General features: G+C 48.0%; 1 protein-coding gene across 2 annotated transcripts in view; it reads left to right on the top strand.

The window, feature by feature from the left end:
* The window catches only part of IFT56 (intraflagellar transport 56), a 1305114-nt gene extending 1284626 nt beyond the window's left edge, over nucleotides 1-20488 (top strand). For both annotated transcript variants that reach the window (XM_068242694.1, XM_068242695.1), the window contains one exon: nucleotides 20141-20488. In XM_068242694.1, coding sequence (XP_068098795.1) covers nucleotides 20141-20252 — 112 coding nt within the window. In that variant the 3' untranslated portion in view covers nucleotides 20253-20488. The remainder of the gene's footprint in view (nucleotides 1-20140) is intronic.
* Nucleotides 20489-20834: the final 346 nt, after the last annotated feature.

Genomic DNA, 20834 nt, shown 5'->3' with positions numbered 1-20834 from the left:
GAATAGCACATTCACTATTCGCGCTATTCGAGCTAACAGCGCTATTCGAGCTCGAATACCGAGCTCGAATAGCGTCATAGCCCAGATTGATGTCCTCAGAGCCAATCAGACGGCTCCCAGGCCCTCTGACGGCAGCCAATAACTGAGGGGGACCCTGGCCAGCCCCTACCCTATAAATAGCGGCCGCCACGTTCGTTTTTTCCGTCCTTGCCTGACTTTGTACAGAGAGAGATCTGCTCCTTTGTGCTTTGGCTTAGCAAGAGCTTTATTGTGGTCATTCACCTAGCGTTTTTGCTCACATACACCTCCTATATACACCTATATTGTTGTTAGTTAGATAGACATTGTATTTTAGTTAGTAGCTTGTGTGCTACTAGAGAGCCAGCTGCTGCAGGCAAGCTTACACAACTTTAGGCCTCAGGGCCTGCCTGTGTGGGCAGCTCAGCTGTTCTCTCCTGTCCTCTGTTAGTTTATCTCTCATCTATACCAGTATTTCTGCTGTCCTTTACTAGCTACTGAGTGATTGTATTTTGTATTGTAGTTATATAACTGTACTAGGACACTCACTATCACTGTTTGTTCATAGCTCCTGCGTGTGACCGTGTGTGTGTGCGTGCACTGTAGTGTACACACACTCTATTTCCTTCTGATTACTTATTAATTATTGTAATTTCTAGTTGTACTTACTGTTACTACTTACTGTACTAGGGAGGGACACTCAGTCACTGTTCATAGGCTAGCTCCTGCGTGTGTGTGCGCGTGCACTGTCTGTAGTCGTGTACACACACTCTATTTCCTTGTGATTACTACTGAATCTGATTATTGTAATTTCTACTAGTTGTACTTCCTGACTGTTACTACTTACTTACTGTACTAGGGTAGGGACACTTACTCAGTCACTGTTCATAGGCTAGCTCCTGCGCGTGTGTGCGCGTGCGTGCACTCACTGTCTGTAGTGTACACACACTCTATTTCCTTGTGATTACTACTGATTATTGTAATTTCTAGTTGTACTTCCTGACTGTTACTACTTACTTACTGTACTAGGGACACTCACTCAGTCACTGTTCATAGGCTAGCTCCTGCGCGTGTGTGCGTGTGCGTGCACTCACTGTCTGTAGTGTACACACACTCTATTTCCTTGTGATTACTACTGATTATTGTAATTTCTAGTTGTACTTCCTGACTGTTACTACTTACTTACTGTACTAGGGACACTCACTCAGTCACTGTTCATAGGCTAGCTCCTGCGCGTGTGTGCGCGTGCGTGCACTCACTGTCTGTAGTGTACACACACTCTATTTCCTTGTGATTACTACTGATTATTGTAATTTCTAGTTAGTGTACTAGGGGACACACTCACTGTTCACTGTTCACACTTACTGATTACCGATTATTGTATTTTGTATTTGTACTGTACTAATCAGTTAGCGATCTAATCACTTAGTGATTAGTGTCACCTCACCCACCAACCCACTCCATTAAAGTACCCCACTTTTCACCCGCCCTTTTAAAAAACTTTTGTGTTTACGCCCAAAACATCTAAGATGTCTGGAAGTGGCAGCCAGCGCGGTTTGGGCAAGGGGAAGGGCAGCAAGGGAATCAGGAGGAGAGGGAGCAGCATTGTGGCAAGCCGCGGCCGCGCCACCATGCACAGTTCCGCAGCCGCAGCAGCAGCGTCAGTGGCTAACATTCCTCCTATAGCCACTGGCCGTGGACGCCTTGGGCGCCGCCCAGCAGAAGCATCTGCAACTCACGCTGCAGAGACACAGCAGCAGCAGCGTGTAGCACCTGCTCCGATTTTCCTTTAGCCGGGTCGGAAACGTCCCATTGAGGAAAAGGATGCAGACACTGTGGTGCAACTGATGACGGAGGATGAGCAGCCCGCCATCAGCTCTGCATCCGAGGCCTCCACCCTCACCACCACCACCACCCCTGTTCGCAGCAGCCGCCCAGCAGGGCCTGGGGAGGAGGCCAGTTCACCGTCAGTCGCCGACCTGTCATTCAGCAGTCTTTTGACCCCAGGCATCATGAGTAAATTGTCTGCTGTTGTTGGCGATCTTGAGGAGGAGATGCTGATGGGCACTTTGGGGGAGGAGGGATTGGACAGCAAGACTGTGGCGACAGTCAAGCAGCCCATCCATGCATCAGGAGAGGAGTTTGGGGGGTCATCATCCCAGCAGGACATGTTTCAGGAGGGGGAGGATGATGATGACACGGTGACAGACAAAGACTGGGTGCCACCAGCTCCAGGGGATGTCGTCATCAGCAGCTCTGAGGAGGAGGAGGATGCGCTTGTGGGCCTTGCAAGGAGGCGCATCATTGCAAGCATTGGCAGCAGTAGGCAGGTCCCACAGCCTGCTGGTGTCTCAGGCTCAGCAGCAGCAGCAGCATCTGCCAGTACCACCACCAGCTGCACCCAAGCCCCCGCCCCAACCACCACAGGGAGACAGGCAGCAGCGGCTCCAGGCCGTAGGGGGTTGTTTTTGTCACCAATCTGGCGATTTTTCACCATGCCCACAGTGTACAGCAAGTACGCCACTTGCAACCACTGTCAGCGGAAGTTGAGCAGAGTTGCAGACCCCTTAAAGTTCAGCACCAGCTCTCTCATCAACCACCTTGCTGCGAAACATTTCCACCAGCATGAGGAGTTCCAGAGGCTGAAGGCATCTGGTGCTGGCAGTGGCACCACACCCATCACTGCACAGCCTTCAGCAGCAGCAGCAGCAGCAACAGCAGCCACCCGCCCTCCTGCTCCTCCAGCAGCACCAGCAGGAGTGCGGAAACGCACTGCTCCTCCCCCCTCTGCAACTCCTGCCGCCGACACTGAGGCCTTTTCTGGCAGCCAGTCCTCAGTGGCCTCCTCTGCTGTGTCCGCTGATTACCGTGCCAGCAAAAAGCCACGCCAGAGCCTTTTGAGCGAGTCCTTTCAGGGGGTGGTTAGGGCTCTGCCTCCCAGCAGCCGTCGCATGCGGCAGCTGAACGGCTTGCTGGCACGGGCCATGTGCTCCCAACTCCTGCCGTACACACTCGTGCAGGAGGGGAGCGACATGCATGCGCTGCTTGCTTGTGCAGCCCCAGACTGGCCGCTCCCCAGCAGACACTACTTTGCCCGCAAGGCCATTCCTGCACTGCACCGCTTTGTGGTGGCCAATGTGGAGCGAGGGTTGGAGCACGCGGTTGGTGAAAGGGTCCACGTCACCATGGACTCCTGGAGCAGCCGCTTCGGGACAGGCCGCTACCTGTCCTTCACTGTCCACTGGGTCAGCTTGGTGGAAGAGGGTGAGGATGGGAGAGCAGCAGCGGGCACAGCAGCAGCAGCAACACAGTGGGTGGTGCCACCCCGCAGGGTCAGGGGAACTGCAGCAGGTTCCTCCGATCCTCTGCCATCCTCCGGCACACCTGCCCAAACCCCCCGCCTCAGCAGCAGCGTGAAGGCCCGCCACTGCCAAGTGCTGCTGCACTTGGTCAGCCTTGGGAAGACCAAACTGATGGCAACCCATGTGTTGGCCAAACTCCAGGAGCAGGAGAGGATTTGGCTGACCCCCAGAGGCCTCAGAGTCGGAGAGGTGGTGGCCGACAATGGGGCCAATCTGGTTTCCGCAATTGACAGGGGAAACCTGACCCACATCCCCTGTCTTGCCCACGTGCTGAACAGTGCAGAAGTTCTTGCGCACCTACCAGGGGATGGGCGAACTGCTGGAAACGGCAAGGAACGTTGTGCGCCACTTCCGGCGCTCGGCTGCAGCCTGTGCGAGCCTGGAAGACGTGCAAAAGGAGCTGGAGCTGCCACGCCATCGGCTGATCCTTGACGTTCCGACTCGCTGGAACTCCACCCTGGCGATGTTGGAGCGTCTGGTTGAACAGAAGCACGCTGTCAACCAGTATCTTGCCCAGGCCACTGTTTCCGCCGCTCAGAGAAGGGACAGGACCAGCAACATCCCCGTCTATCGTCCCCGATGATGACTGGAGGCACATGCAGCAGGTGTGCTTAGTGCTGGCTCCCTTTCTGCAGGCCAGTAACATGGTGAGCAGAGACCATGCTATGGTCTGCGAGTGGGTGCCCCTGGTTTGTCTGCTGAACAGGGCCCTCGATGCTTTGCTGGAACAGGGAGCGGCAGCCTTGGACCAGCAGGAGCGTCATGCAGCTGCACAGTCCACCTCTGAGGGGGAGGAGGAGGAGGACTTGGTGGAGGTCCCTGACCTTGCTGCTGATGAGGGGGATCAGCACAGCGCAGCTGAGTTGGTGCGGGGGTGGAGAGAGGATGAGGCGGCAGAGGAGGAGGATGAGGACAGCACTGCCGTCGATGTGCCAGCACACGTGGCCCGCCTCTTCCCAATGGCAGCGCACATGCTGACGTGCCTGCGCAAGGACCCCAGGGTGATCCAGATGAAGCAGAGGGAGGACATCTGGATCAGCATGATGTTGGACCCACGCCTCAAGGGGAAGTTGAGCCAGTTCCTGCCGCCTGCAGGAGGAGACCCAGCGCAACAAATAAGGAGCTTGCAGCAGGCCCTTGTTGAGCGCTTGGAGGAAGCCTTCCCCCAGCCTTCCACCCCCACTGTCCAGCCAGCACAGAGGCAGCAGCAGGTGCCTGCATCCAGCAGCAAGCGCCCCACAGACCTGCTGTCTCTCAGCAACGAGCTCTACAGGACTGTAGAGGCTCCGGCAGCAGTGACTAGAGAGGAGGTGCATGCAGCAGCATCCTCCTCCGGTCACAGCCAGCGCCTGACCCGAATGGTGGCTGACTACATGGGGTCCTACAGCGGGCTTGACAGCGATGCCCCTGTTGATCCCATGGAGTATTGGGTCAAGCGCCTGGAGATCTGGAGCGAGCTAGCGCAGTACGCCCTGGAAGTGCTGTCCTGTCCCCCTTCCAGCGTGCTGTCCGAGCGCTGCTTCAGTGCAGCTGGTGGCGTGGTCACCGAGAAACGCTCACGTCTGTCTCACAAGTCTGTGGACAGACTGACGTTTCTCAAGATGAACCAGGCGTGGGTGGAAGGCGAGTTCCTGGCCCCTGTTGTCGGCGAGAGGGGGACATGAACTGAAGAACCATCGTTAATGTGCCTTACCACCCTTTACCACCTCCTGGCTCCTGCTCACTAAGCCAGCCTGGTTCACTTTGACTATTACGTCGCCTGCAGCCACACATTTTACACCTACAGTGGGCTGCTGTGTACTGCCCTTCTGCTGTCTGTCTGTGTTTCCCACTGCCAGGGTACACAGAATTACCTTCTGCTGCCACTCTGCCACCAGCTATTACGTCAAACAATAGCTATATCTGTCTGTGTAATTTGTTGTAAAAACAAAACAAATAAACCATTAAAAAAAAAAAAAGGTTTAATTTTTCTGAGGTGCTCGGGTTGAAAACTGTGTTGTCCCAGTTGTGTATTGGACACGATGTGGGCTGCACGACCGCTGTCTGGGACCTCCTGCTGTGTTTATTTACAGCCCTGGTATCACCGCTAGGTACCAGGGCTATTATGTCACGCTGCCTACCTACCTGCTGCCACACTCACACTACTCCTTCATTCCTCCTGCTGCTGCTGCTGTCTGTCTGTGTTTCCCACTGCCAGGGTACACAGAATTTCCTTCTGCTGCCACTCTGCCACCAGCTATTACGTCAAACAATAGTTGCTCACATTACTCCTCCATTCCTCCTGCTGCTGCTGCTGTCTGTCTGTGTTTCCCACTGCCAGGGTACACAGAATTACCTTCTGCTGCCACTCTGCCACCAGCTATTACGTCAAACAATAGCTATATCTGTCGGTGTAATTTGTTGTAAAAACAAAACAAATAAACCATTAAAAAAAAAAAAAAAAAGGTTTAATTTTTCTGAGGTGCCCGGGTTGAAAACTGTGTTGTCCCAGTTGTGTATTGGACACGATGTGGGCTGCACGACCGCTGTCTGGGACCTCCTGCTGTGTTTATTTACAGCCCTGGTATCACCGCTAGGTACCAGGGCTATTATGTCACGCTGCCTACCTACCTGCTGCCACACTCACACTACTCCTCCATTCCTCCTGCTGCTGCTGCTGTCTGTCTGTGTTTCCCACTGCCAGGGTTCACAGAATTTCCTTCTGCTGCCACTCTGCCACCAGCTATTACGTCAAACAATAGTTGCTCACAATACTCCTCCATTCCTCCTGCTGCTGCTGCTGTCTGTCTGTGTTTCCCACTGCCAGGGTACACAGAATTACCTTCTGCTGCCACTCTGCCACCAGCTATTACGTCAAACAATAGCTATATCTGTCTGTGTAATTTGTTGTAAAAACAAAACAAATAAACCATTAAAAAAAAAAAAAAAAAGGTTTAATTTTTCTGAGGTGCCCGGGTTGAAAACTGTGTTGTCCCAGTTGTGTATTGGACACGATGTGGGCTGCACGACCGCTGTCTGGGACCTCCTGCTGTGTTTATTTACAGCCCTGGTATCACCGCTAGGTACCAGGGCTATTATGTCACGCTGCCTGCCTCATTGACGGCCTGCTGCCACACACTCATCCTCCTCCTCCTGCTGCTGAATTTACCTCCTGCTGTCTGTGTGTTTCCACTGCCAGGGAGCTTCCAACATGCGTGCGCAACCAGCTATTTATTACGCTCAAAAATAGCTGCATTTAAAAAAAAATAATATATAAAAGAGAAATAAGTGAAGAAGAAGAAGACGATATAGAAAAAGAAGGAGAAGAAGAAGAAGAAGAAGAAGAAGAAGAAGAAGGAGAAGAAGAAGAAGAAGGAGAAGAAGAAGAAGAAGGAGAAGAAGATGAAGAAGAAGAAGATGAAGAAGATGAAGAAGATGAAGAAGATGAAGAAGAAGAAGATGAAGAAGAAGAAGATGAAGAAGATGATGATGAAGAAGAAGAAGATGAAGAAGATGAAGAAGAAGAAGATGAAGAAGATGAAGAAGAAGAAGATGATGAAGAAGAAGCAGAAGATAAAGAAGAAGAAGATGAAGAAGAAGAAGATGAAGAAGATGAAGAAGAAGAAGCTGATGAAGAAGAAGAAGATGAAGAAGAAGATGATGATGAAGAAGATGAAGAAGAAGAAGAAGAAGAAGACGATATAGAAGAAGAAGAAGAAGATATAGAAGAAGATATAGAAGAAGAAGATATAGAAGAAGAAGAAGAAGATATAGAAGATAAAGAAGAAGAAGAAGTATATACAGTACTGAACAACATTTTGGACACAACTTCTCTTTCCACCTTTTTTTTTTTTTTAAAGGAACATCCCCACATAATCACTTGCTGTTGTTACTTGGAAAAAAAGATGTTTCTTGCATCATTCACCCTCAAAACAAGTGTTGGAAGCTATTTAAGGCCAATTCGAATAGTCAGCTCGAATAATGAGCTCGAATACCGACTCGAATAGTGAGGTCGAAGTCCGAGGTCGAATCGAATAGTAAAAAATATTCGACTCGAATATTCGACCGAATTCGAATAATTTACTATTCGAATTCGACCAAACTCGAATTATAAAAAGGGGTATCCGAGCATCACTATTGCCTCCATGCCACGCCGCATTGAAGGAGTCATTTCTTCAAAAGGATTCCCGACCAAGTATTGAGTGCATAACTGAACATAATTATTTGAAGGTTGACTTTTTCTGTTTTAAAAACACTTTTCTTTTATTGGTCGGATGAAATATGCTAATTTTTTGAGATAGGAATTTTGGGTTTTCATGAGCTTGTATGCTAAAGTCATCAATATTAAAACAATAAAAGGCTTGAACTTCTTCAGTTGTGTGTATTTGAATCTATACTGACTATACTTCAGTTGTGTGTATTTGAGTCGTACTGACTCGGAGGGTATGATTACCGGTGATCTGCAGTATCACCGAGAATACAGATATATACCCGATTATCGATGATCTGCAATATCACCGATAATCAGATATATCTCTAACCTCTGGACACCTGAGTAATATGAGTGTTTGGTGCAACAGTAATACTTTGAGGAAGGCCCCCTTAAAGGGGGTACTATGCAGTATGAGATACTGCCCAAAGAACAGGCTTCTTCCAAAGGCCTGAAGCTCCCCAAGGGGAGGAGGGAGGCTGAGAGTGGGAAGGACCAGAGTGTGAGTGACACCAATGGTGGAGTGTCACTGACAGATCTGTGAACTATCTCCAAACAGAGGAGACAGTTCTCGAGGTCGGACAAGCCGGGTCGGCAACAGACAGACAGATCAGATACAGAGGAAAAGACTGATGCGGAATCCTAAGACAAGCAAGGTTCGGCAACAGAGTATCAGATATAGTGAAGTACAAAATCAGGGATCAGAAGAGTAGTCAGGAAAGCAGAAGGTCATAACAAATAATCAACAATGCCTAGTCTTGGGTGTGAGCTCCTTGATCATCAACACCCAGGAACTAGTCTTGATAATAACACAGATAATATCACAGATCTCCCTAGACTGAGGTGTGAGGTCCTTGATCATCAACACCCAGGAACTGGTCTAGATAATAACACAGATAATATCACAGATACTGACAAGGTCTGAGTGCTACCACGTAGTGATCGCAACGCCAGACACCAGAGAAATGACCAGCACCCAGTATATATACACAAGCGCTCTCCAGCGCCTCCCCTAAGTGCTGGACCAATGAAACCTGATAGAATTGTCAGCTGATCGGCTGGATCAGCTGACACCCTTTTGACTGTCATAAAGGCTCTGCCTCTCCGCGCGCGCGTCCTTCTGAACCTGTGTGGACTATCAGTCCCAGCCACACCAGACATGTGTTGTAATGCATCTGCTGGTTTGAACGCGGGGCCAGCCGCACCGCTGTCAGAGCATGCGGCGGTTTCCCCGTGTTCAGCCATACTGCTAGTGTTAAGCCCATGCGCGCAAGCTGCCATGTTGAACGCGGAATCAGCCGCCTTACTCTGAGTACTCGCGGCGGCTTTTCCGCGTTTTCTCACAGTGTAGTTCCACACAAAACTCTGGAAATATCACAGGATCTAGTCCACTAATTTTTTCTGAGGCCAAAAATCATACCTTTTGTCATCCTGGGATCCGCTCGGAGTCAATATGGTTGGCTGGTGCATTCTGTCAGGCTCTGCCGTGCTCTGTGCAGTTGGTAACTCCCAAATATATGCAGACATCCAGGATTTGATGAAAGTGATGTTAATTTACAGTGAAAGGTACATGCAATGTTCAAAGCAGAGTTTCCAGGACATAATGCAGGAACAGGTTTGCAACACAAGTTCAAGAACAATTTGCAGGAATATTACCCAGAGACTGGCAAACGGATACAAGTCCAGGAACAGATATGCAGGTTGCACCAGGAACAAGCATGCAGATAATCCAGGAGCAGGTATACAGGTTAACCAGGAACACGCATTCAGGCAAGGAATCCAGGTACACAAGACATGAACAGGTATGCAGAAATTGAAGGCCAGATACTTAGAGCAGGAGCAGACATACAGGTATGAACTCCGGGAGCTCAGGACATCAACAGGAACATAGGCTTGGAATCCGAACACTCAGAACAGGAACAAGGATACAGGAACTCATGACATGACACTAGATACATGAATCAGCGATCAGGGAAAGCTGAAGTCTAACTGCACTGAGCTAGGCTTAGACAATGCAATGCACCAGCAAAGCCTGCTGGGAACTTAGGATGCTAAATGCTTCCACTAATTGAGCAGTTACCCTGCAGGAGATGGAACACTCCCATGCATATGCAAATAGGATCAGCCCTGCTGCTAGCTGATGTCTGCAGCCGCAGAGAGCCCTGACACATGCATATGCAAAAGGGATGAAAGTCATTGCTAGCTTATCGCTGCAATGACAGGCAGACCCGAGAATTCTTACAGATGGCATCCCCTGCTCCCCTATATATGTGGGTCAGCATGTTGGTTCTGGCAGGACGCGCGCAGCTCAGAGCTATCTTTATAGGCTGAGGAGGCGTGTCTGATGGGGTGTCAGCGGTGATGTCATCAGCTGACAACTTTTTGCCAGAGGTGCTGTCATTTCTGGGGGCTGGGCTTGCTCATTGGCCTTGATACTAATCAGTTCGCTGGTTCTTGGCCTAGCTAGTGAGATTCGAGAGCTACATTAAAATATTGTGTAGACGCACAATATATATGTACTCTAGTTAGTCTTGTATTTTGTAGTTATATTATATATTATCGTAATATAGTGAAGTAACATCTTATTGTATATTTATCTGTGTACCGACTTTTGTACCGATGTATGTAGTTGCTGCTAAATGGCTATCTGGGGTTCTCTTCGGACAACTGTTGAACACAAAAGGCAAGGCCGTCCCTGGGTGGGCTTGAACCACCAACCTTTCGGTTAACAGCCAAATGCAATAACCAATTGTGCCACAGAGACTGTGTATGTAGTTGCTGCTAATTGGCTATCTGGGGTTCTCTTCAGACAACTGTTGAACACAAAAGTCAAGGCCATCCCTGGGTGGGCTTGAACCACCAACCTTTCGGTTAACAGCCAAATGCACTAACCAATTGTGCCACAGAGACTGTGTATGTAGTTCCTGCTAAATTGCTATCTGGGGTTCTCTTCGGACAACTATTGAACACAAAAGGCAAGGCCGTCCCTGGGTGGGCTTGAACCACCAACCTTTCGGTTAACAGCTGAATGTGCTAACTGATTGCGCCACAGAGACTGTGTATGTAGTTGCTGCTAAATGATTTTATGGGGATGTATGTGTGTCTTTTGGAGGGAGGAAGTAAGTCTGGTCCAAGAAGTTTAACACCACTTTTTCCTACAACGAAGCATTCACTGTGTGGCAGCAGAATGGTGCAGCGTAAGTGTGCTGGGTCCATAACCCAGAGCTTGATGGATTGAAATCATCCTCTGCTAGGTGTATTTTGTTTTTTACACCTTGTTTTACCACATGGGCCAATCGGCGGCCATATCCCCTTAAGAGAAAGTGTCATTAGGGCCTTGCTGTAACATAGATTGTAGTGTAACTATTTCAACTAATGTACCCTTCTTAAACTTGAAGATTGTATACAAATATAAGCAGACTACAGAGTGGCGCAGCGGAAGTGTGCTTGGCCCATAACCCAGAGGTTGATGGATTGAAACCATCCCCTGCTAGGCATTATTTCATTTTTGCACCTCACTTTATCGCATGGGCAAAATGATTTCCATAGCTTTGTAAGAGAAAGTGTAATAAGGGCACTGCCGTAACATAGATATTTTTGTAGCTAAGACTACTGGGCCTTTCTTGTAGTTGAAGAGATGAGTGAAATGGCTGGCTTCAGCCTGTAATATTAGCTGACCTGGGTTAGATTCCCGGCCAATGGTGGTATAGTGGTGAACATAGCTGCCTTCCAAGCAGTTGACCTGGGTTCGATTCCTGGGCAATGTATGTGAGCTTGCTTTTGACAGCCTACAAATCCCTGGAAGACAAAATCAGAGAGAGAGAGAGAGAGAGAGAGGAGAGGAGAGGAGAGAGGGAGGGAGGAACGGAGGAGGGAGGGAGAAAGGAGGAAGGAAAGGTAGGAAGGTAAAAAAAAAGTACAAGAACAAGATTAGCTCTCAAAAGAGCTGTTGTGGGGTGCTATTTTAGGAATAACAATCAGCCAGGAGCAAGCTAACAAGCTTACAAGAGCCTAACTATTCTTTCCCTATGAAAGTCTGCCAGCAGCTTTCCCTTCACTAATTACTACAGGGACACGAACGACTATAATGGCTGCCTGCCTTATATAAGGGGGGGGGGGGCTACAGGAGATAGTGTAGCCTGATTGGCTACAACGGGCCTGCTGACTGGGATGTAGAGGGTCAAGGTTGACCCTAATGGTGCACTGTGGGGGCGAATCGAACTTCCGGAAAAGTTCACGAACCACCCAAAGTTGGAACCGTTCGGGCCATCTCTAGTCACCACCAAGTCGGCTGCACAGCCACGTATTCCATGCTTGCCAGCGGTCACCAAGTTTACCCAATGTGCCGTGTAAGTAATATACCTGCCCTGACCGTGATTTACAGACCAGGCATCCGTGGTCAGATGGACCCTTGACCCAACGCTGTGTGCCAGAGATGACACCACTTGCCTCTTGGTACAGTTTGGGTATCGCCTCTTTTGAAAAATAATTGCAGCCTGGTATCTTCCACTGCGGTGTCCCAATCGCACAAATTTTCGGAAGGCCTTAGAGTCCACCCGCTTGTATGGTAACTGCTGGCGGGCTAACAGTTCCGACAAGCTAGCTGTCAGACGCCAGGCAAGGGGGTGTCTGACAGACAGTGGCTTCTTCCACTCATATATTTCCTTAACGGACACCTGGCTGCTGTGGGCAGAGAAGCAGGAACTGCTCAAGGTGAGAGGCGGAGTGGAGGAGGGTGGCTGTGAAGGTGCAAGGGCAGCGGAGGATAAAGAGGCTAAATATGCTGCACCTGGAGGAGGAAGAGAAGGCAGAGGGTGGCTTTGCATTTGCGTGCTTCTTTTCCTCATGTGCTCTTCCCATTGATGTTTGTGCTTATTGATTAAGTGCCTTTGCAAGGCTGATGTCCCTAGGTGGGTGTCGCTTTTTCCATGACTCAATTTTTTGTGGCAGATAGTATAGATGTATCGCTGTAATCTGAGGCAAATAGACAAAATAAAATTCCACACTGGTGAGCTGTGGGTTGACAGCATTGTGGTGGTAGGAGCAGTTGATGTTGAAGGGCGTGTTGGATGGCTGTCCCTAGGTGGTGAAACATGCCGCCGGACACTGCCATGAGCTGTTTCCGATGAGCTCCCCCTGCTTCTTACAGCAACTAGTCTCCTCCTCTCTGACGTCCCCTCTGAACTGTCCCCTTGTTCATGTTGTCTTCTGGGATCCCACGTGACATCCATGCCATGATCATCATCATCATCCACATCTTCGCTTGTATCAGACACCTCCAAAACTGCACCAACAACAGGTACTTCATCATCATCCTCACACCTTACTTCCATAGTGATGCCTAACTCAGACATATGAGGTGGTGTAACATCCTTAGCGCCTTCATCTTCTACCAATAATGCTCCTGCATCAGTACATTCACCACAAACCTGTGTGAATAACTCCTGAAAACTCTGAAATGGAGCAGCTGTGGTGCCAGTAGTAGCGGTGGGGGCTGCCAGCTGAGTGTTAAGTAGTTGTGGTGTGCCCGAATCAGAGCAGGAGGAGGAAGATATGTCACGGTTCCTTGTGGAAGCTGAGGAAGATGAGGGGTTCTGTATTATAAAATCCACTATGTCCTCTTAATCTTGGGGGTTGAGGTTACGTGCTTTATGAACACTGTACTTTGGTCGAGGGCCGCACGAAATCACGCCAGCAGGACCTCGAGCAGACCTGTGGGGTGGCCTGCTTCTGCCTGTAATTTTTTCCATTTTGTAATAGATAGAAGAGGATAGTTGAACTGCAAGGCCCAGCAATGACTCTGGCCAGTATGCAGTGTCACACACACACACAATAGAACAATATGAGCCCTAAAAAGGGCTTTTGCTTTGAGGTGCTTTCAGCAATAAAGAACAGCCTAGCTAACTGTCCCTGTCTCTCTGTGGGCTTTATACAGTGTGTCACCCACAAAGAGAGCTATGGTATAGTAAGTTATATCACACAAATACAGTGGAAAGATATGCACTGCTCTAATACAGGGAGTGCAGAATTATTAGGCAATGTTCTCAATGAACCCAAAAAAATCATTCATATCAAAGCTGAATATTTTTGAAAGTAGTTTTTAGTTTGTTTTTAGTTTTTAGCTATTTTAGGGGGATATCTGTGTGTGCTGTGCATAATTATTAGGCAACTTAACAAAAAACAAATATATACCCATTTCAATTATTTATTTTTACCAGTGAAACCAATATAACATCTCAACATTCACAAATATACATTTCTGACATTCAAAAACAACACAAAAACAAATCAGTGACCAATATAGCCACCTTTCTTTGCAAGGACACTCAAAAGCCTGCCATCCATGGATTCTGTCAGTGTTTTGATCTGTTCACCATCAACATTGCGTGCAGCAGCAACCACAGCCTCCCAGACACTGTTCAGAGAGGTGTACTGTTTTCCCTCCTTGTAAATCTCACATTTTATGATGGACCACAGGTTCTCAATGGGGTTCAGATCTGGTGAACAAGGAGGCCATGTCATTAGTTTTTCTTCTTTTATACCCTTTCTTGCCAGCCACGCTGTGGAGTACTTGTACGCGTGTGATGGAGCATTGTCCTGCATGAAAATCATGCTTTTCTTGAAGGATGCAGACTTCTTCCTGTACCACTGCTTGAAGAAGGTGTCTTTCAGAAACTGGCAGTAGGACTGGGAGTTGAGCTTGACTCCATCCTCAACCCGAAAAGGCCCCACAAGCTCATCTTTGATGATACCAGCCCAAACCAGTACTCCACCTCCACCTTGCTGGCGTCTGAGTCGAACTGGAGCTCTCTGCCCTTTACCAATCCAGCCACGGGCCCATCCATCTGGCCCATCAAGACTCACTCTCATTTCATCAGTCCATTAAACCTTAGAAAAATCAGTCTTGAGATATTTCTTGGCCCAGAATTGACGTTTCAGCTTGTGTGTCTTGTTCAGTGGTGGTCGTCTTTCAGCCTTTCTTACCTTGGCCATGTCTCTGAGTATTGCACACCTTGTGCTTTTGGGCACTCCAGTGATGTTTGCAGCTCTGAAATATGGCCAAACTGGTGGCAAGTGGAATCTTGGCAGCTGCACTCTTGACTTTTCTCAGTTAATGGGTGTGAGAAAACGCGGAAAAGCCGCCGCATGTGCTGAAAGCAAGGCGGCTGATTCCGCGTCCAACGCGGCGGTTTGCACGCGTAGGCACGCGTCTGGTAGTGTGGCAGAACGCGGAAAAGCCGCCGCATGTTCTAACAGCAAAGCGGCTGTTTCCGCGTCCAAGGTGGCGGTTTGTACGCAGCAGCGTGCCTTTGGAGTGGCTGGGTCTGTTAGTCCACATAGATGGATGAAGAGCTACGCACGCGCGGGCCAGAAGTCAGGACCTTTACACCAGCAGGGGAAGTGTCAGCTGATCAGGACGATCAGCTGATTCCTGCTGGACTCATGATTGGCTGAGTGGCTCGGGCGGGGCAACAGAGTTCAGCTACTATATATTCTGCTTGCTTGTCGGTTGCTGGTTGTCTGCCATTGCAAACACTTTGTGGAAGCATTCAGACCATAGTCAGATCCTTACAGTGTGTTTGAACCAGGACGGACCTGGGAATTCACACTGAGCCAGATTACCTTGTACTGTTATTATTATTTATTAGACCAGTTCCAGGGTGTTGAGATCAAGGCCCTCACACTCCAGACTTGGAATATTGTTTATCTTCTGTGTATTCTCTAGCATAGTTCCAGGGTGTTGAGATCAAGGCCCTCACACCCAAGACTAGAGAACTGTATTGTCTTTGTGTTATTGTAACGATCCGCTCAGCTGCCTGCGCAGGCAGGCAGCCTTTTGATCATTATTCAGGTCTGCATGCTGCAGGACTCTGGAAAGAAGACCTTCTGTCAGTCTTGCAGCTTGTGCTTGCTGAGGAATTTGCATACGTTGTCATGCAAATTGCCTGGCCACATTCATTGGAGGCGTGTACTATAAGTAGTATGTGTGTCCCACAATGCTTCGCTGCTCATAGAGGTTTGTTCCTGCTGGACTCACCTGGAGTGTCAGCCACTGCTATCTTAGTATAGTTAATTTTTGGGAAGTGCTCCTTGCATTCCTAGTTAGTGCAGTCAGTTTGTGTATAATTTGTACTCCCTATTCTGTCCTGTCTTGTCTGTCGCGATTGCGCTGTCACCAGCGGCGGTTGATAGCGAATCGCTCTGTCTTGTTTGGATCACACTAGCCTCTAGCGGTAGCGGCTGTGAATCCTTCTGATCTAGTTCCTGGAGTGTAAGCTGGAGCAGCGGTTGCTACCAGCTACCTCATCTGATCTGTCTTGTTTAGATCGCACTAGCCGCTAGGGTTAGCGGCTGTGGATCTTTCTGATCTGTGTTCCTGCTTGGATCACACTTGCTCTGGCGGAAGAGCGGTGGATCCTTTCTGCCTAGTTCCTGTTTCTCGTTTGTCTGTCTTGTCTGATACGGGCGCTTGCTGTAGGCTCGATGAGGTAACCGTTAAGCAAGCGTTCACGTTCTTTGTTTCGTGTTTGTCTGTTGATGGTTAGTTAGGCGTGCTTGTCTCTATTGTGCTTATCACGTGGAGACCGCGCATAACCGCGTGCACTGTTGCGAATGAGTGCGGTGTTCGCGGTTAGCTAGCGTTTATTATTTTCCGTATCTTCTCATTGTATGATTTGCTGTGCCTTTGCTATCCTCGTATTCTGTTCTGATCTGCCTTGTGTCACTTCTGGCAATCGCCGTTCTTGGCGGTTGCGTTTCTGTTTCGCACCTGCTGTTGTGTGTGCGCGGTCGCGGGGTGGCGACTAGATTGGCTCACACACATACAACCTGTCCCTTTGCTCGTTCTCATTCGCAATCGCTTCTCTTGCGATTGCGTTCTGCGCTTCGTACAATTCCTGTCTGGCATTTGTGGAGGTACAGAGGATTGGTTCCTCTGCACTCCCCAGCGCCATCTGCCGACAGGAATTTCCCTCTACTGGTGCTTACACCAAAAGCTGGATTCTAGTATCTTGACACGCTTGTGGAGGACCTCTGCAGTGTCAGCGCACTATATGCACTGGTATAATACAGTGTGCTGGCAGACTAAGTGGTTGGACTACAAATGCCAGCAGGCAGCAACTATCTGCAGGCTGTATCTATGTAGTGTCACCCACAAAGAGAGCTATGCTTTAGTAAGTAAATCACACAAATACAGTGGGAAGATATTCACTGGTATAGTACAGTGTGCTGGCAGACACAATGGTAGTCACACAGTGGTGGGCCTACAAATGGTATTTGTAGTCCCACTACTGTGTCTGCCAGCACACTGTATTATACCAGTGCATATCTTCCCACTGTATTTGTGTGATTTAACTTACTAAAGCATAGCTCTCTTTGTGGGTGACACTGCATAGGTACAGCCCACAGACAGTTGTCTGTGGGCTGTATCAATGCAGTGTCACCCACAAATAGAGCTATGCTTTAGTAAGTTAAATCACACAAATACAGTGGGAAGATATGCACGGGCATAATACAGTGTGCTGGGCCTGGCACAGTACAGCAAGGCCCAGCTGCGACAGGGCTGTATCTACTGTATGTGTGTCAGTGTCACACACACACACGCACACACACACACACACACACACAAAACACATCAGAAGAATATTAGCTCTCAAAAGAGCTTTTTTGGGGTGCTTTCAGCAACAAATTTCAGCGAGGAGCAAGCTAACAGCCAAACTAACGCTTTCCCTATCTCGAGTAATGTCTCTCCCTGCTCTCACTAAAACAGCAGCAGCAGACTGAAAAAGTGGCCGACGCTGCTGCGTTTTTAAAGGAGGGACGGGGGTCCAGAAGGGAGTGCAGCCTGACTGTGATGCAGAGAGTCAAAGTTTAGCCCAATGACGAGGTATAGGGGCGGGTCGAACGCACTATGTGTTCGTTACCTGCGATGGGCGCGGATAGCTGACTGGAACGCTGGGCAAACCGTTAGGACCATCTCTAATCACAGTAAACAGCACCATAAAAAAATAGCAATACATGAGGATTCTCAACGGCAACATCAGGCAGCCTGCAGAGAAACTGGGCACCAGTAGACATTTCAGCATGACAATGACCCAAAACACACAGCAAAAGTGGTGAAGAAATGGTTAGCAGACAACAATATTAACATTTTGGAGTGGCCCAGCCAGAGTCCTTACTTGAGTCCAATCGAGAATCTGTGGGGGGAGCTCAGGATCAGGGTGATGGCAAGAAGACCCTCCAACCTGAAAAATTTGGAGCTCATTGCTAAAGGTGAATGGGCAAAAATAACTGTGGAGACATGCAAAAAGCTGGTCTGCAATTATAGGAAGCATTTGAATGCTGTAATAGGCTTTTCTATCGATTATTAAGAAGGGTATGAATAATTTTTTGACTGGGACACTTTTTGCTCAAATGTAAATAAAAGATATTTTTTTTTCCACAATAATGTCTTTTGTACATCGTCTTATTATGTTTTGGGAGACATCTATGTCATTTCCCGTAAACAAAAACTACTTGCTGGTTGAATCAAAGTAACTTAAAGTCAAAATTTGCCAGGGGTATGAGTAATTATGGGCAGCACTGTACAGCCCTGGCTGAGGAGTGCTGACAGGGGGCACAGTCAGGGACAGTAACTACATTTACAACACTGGCGGGGGGGGGGGGTTTGGACACGTTTTGCTAGGCTTGGGGGACATCTAGGCCATAGATTAAATATTCCCTGATGTTTCCTTTAATGGGAAAAAAAACCCTTATGCTATGTATAGCAACTACCGTATTTTTCGGACTATAAGACGCTCCGGACCATAAGACGCACCTAGATTTAGAGGCCCAAAGTCAGGGAAAAAAATCATATTAAACCAGGTGCATCCATGGTGCAGGGGCGTCTTGTGGATCTTCTCCCCCAAGCTCCTGATTGCAGTGGCCTGAGGCAGGGATTAGATTGTAAGATCCTTGGGGTAGTGATTAAGCAGGGAGATAACGCAATATCCCTAGCACCCATGTTTGAGTAGAAGAAGGCATACTTGGCTTCATGGCAGCTGTGAAGCTTGATTGGGCTGAACCTGACTGAAGATCCACGGCTTCATTCAGAGTCAATTGAGGGAGTACACCAGCACAAAGGCCAAACAAATCTAACAGCTTTAATAAACCATCCAAGAAGATAAATACAAGAATAAGCAAGAAAGTTGATGAAAAATCTTTAACTTTTAACAATTTATTTCAAAGGAAAATATTTTTTAACCAAATAAAATGTGCGAGAAAAGGAAATCTCTAGTTCTCTGAATCTTCACCTCAAGATATTTTTTGCCAATGCTGTTATTTTTGGCAAGAGAGCACTACAAGGACAGCATAGCCTATGAAGTTCACAGCTCGGCTCTCCTCCTTCTCTCTTTCTATAGAATGCATGGTGCAGCAGAGACGATTAGCACTACTCACCCTCCTGCACTACTCACCCTCAGCGTCACCCTGCAGTCTGTCCCCGCAGAAGTCTGCCTTGAATAATTATGCCCCCGATCCTTACTACTGGCCACAATGTCCCCTGGCTAAGTTTTGCACTCCCCCACCTCTTAACAACATGGTGCAGCCTGCACATGATTAGCGCTACTCACAATTCCGGAGCGGCTATGTTGCTCTAAATACATTGGCAGAGTCCTTATGATCGGCAGAGTTATGCTGCAGCCCCCACAGATTAGCGTCACCCCACGGTCTGTCCCCGCAGAAGATAAGCATTGCCTCGCAGTCTGTCCCCGCAGAAGATCATCGTCACCTCGCAGCCTGTCCCCGCAGAAGATCAGCGTCACTCTGCAGTCTGTCCTGGATGCAGCGGCTCTATAAACAGCGCGGGTGTTCTTCTGTACTGTGTAGCTTGATGACCGGGAGCGGTGGCTTTGATCTTTATACACACGCGGCGCTCTTTCCGTATGGTAGCTTGATGACGTCATCAAGCTACCATATGGAAAGAGCGCCGCGTGTGTATAAAGATCAAAGCCACCGCTCCCGGTCATCAAGCTACACAGTACAGAAGAACACCCGCGCTGTTTATAGAGCCGCTGCATCCAGGACAGACTGCAGAGTGACGCTGATCTTCTGCGGGGACAGGCTGCGAGGTAACGATGATCTTCTGCGGGGACAGACTGCGAGGCAATGCTTATCTTCTGCGGGGACAGACCGTGGGGTGACGCTAATCTGTGGGGGCTGCAGCATAACTCTGCCGATCATAAGGACTCTGCCAATGTATTTAGAGCAACATAGCCGCTCCGGAATTGTGAGTAGCGCTAATCATGTGCAGGCTGCACCATGTTGTTAAGAGGTGGGGGAGTGCAAAACTTAGCCAGGGGACATTGTGGCCAGTAGTAAGGATCGGGGGCATAATTATTCAAGGCAGGAGGGAAGGAGGGAGCCCCGGGACAACTAGACTGCCGGGGATTTAGGAGAGTCATTTGCTACATTCGGACTATAAGACGCACCAACATTTTCCCCCTCTTTTTTTATGAAAAAAGTGCGTCTTATAGTCCGAAAAATACGGTATGTACTTGATTGATCTTTTTTTGTTTTTTTGTTTTTTTTCTAGAGAAACATTGAGGGAAGTACTTCACTTGCTGAGGAGTACAGGCAGTACTCAGGTAGAATATATCATTAGAACTATGAAGAAATGGGGAAAGGAGAATCGTGTACCAGTTTAACTAGTACATACCATAATCAAGATGCAACCTTATCAAGATATCTCTGGAGTGGAATACGGTCTTGGGTTCTTCAAGGACATCACATTTTCTTGAGTTAATTTTTTTGTTTTATTTAAAATAAAACAATAACGTTTTAGATACACAGTTTTTACTAAAGGTGATATAATAGGCTTTTGTATCATAATTTATAAATCAAAATAATCTAATAATAAAGCACAACTTACTTTTCATGTGTACATCATTTCCCCTTGTTTATATTTATTATTATTATTATTAGTAGTAGTAGTAGTAGTAGTAGTAGTAGTAGTAGTAGTAGTAGTAGTAGTAGTAGTAGTACTAGGAATTAGAGCTTGGTCAGTGGCAAAGAGACTCTTGGAAAAGCATAAAGGCGCTTATTCAATTCCTTTTTTTTCCTAACTTTTCTCCTAGGATATAATTTTTAATCTTCCACTTAAAATAACTTTTTAGCACTCTGCAGTTGAGTTATTACCAAAAAGTAGGTGAAAAAGTACTGTCAACATTATTCTAAATATTTATTTGCTTGCTGGTGGCTTAAAGGCCATTTGATTCATAAGGTGTGAA

The sequence above is a fragment of the Hyperolius riggenbachi genome, chromosome 6, assembly GCF_040937935.1.
Source record: "Hyperolius riggenbachi isolate aHypRig1 chromosome 6, aHypRig1.pri, whole genome shotgun sequence".
NCBI classification, from domain to species: domain Eukaryota; kingdom Metazoa; phylum Chordata; class Amphibia; order Anura; family Hyperoliidae; genus Hyperolius; species Hyperolius riggenbachi.
Note: the sequence above shows the minus strand (reverse complement) of the source record. Positions and strands in the feature narration are given on the sequence as shown.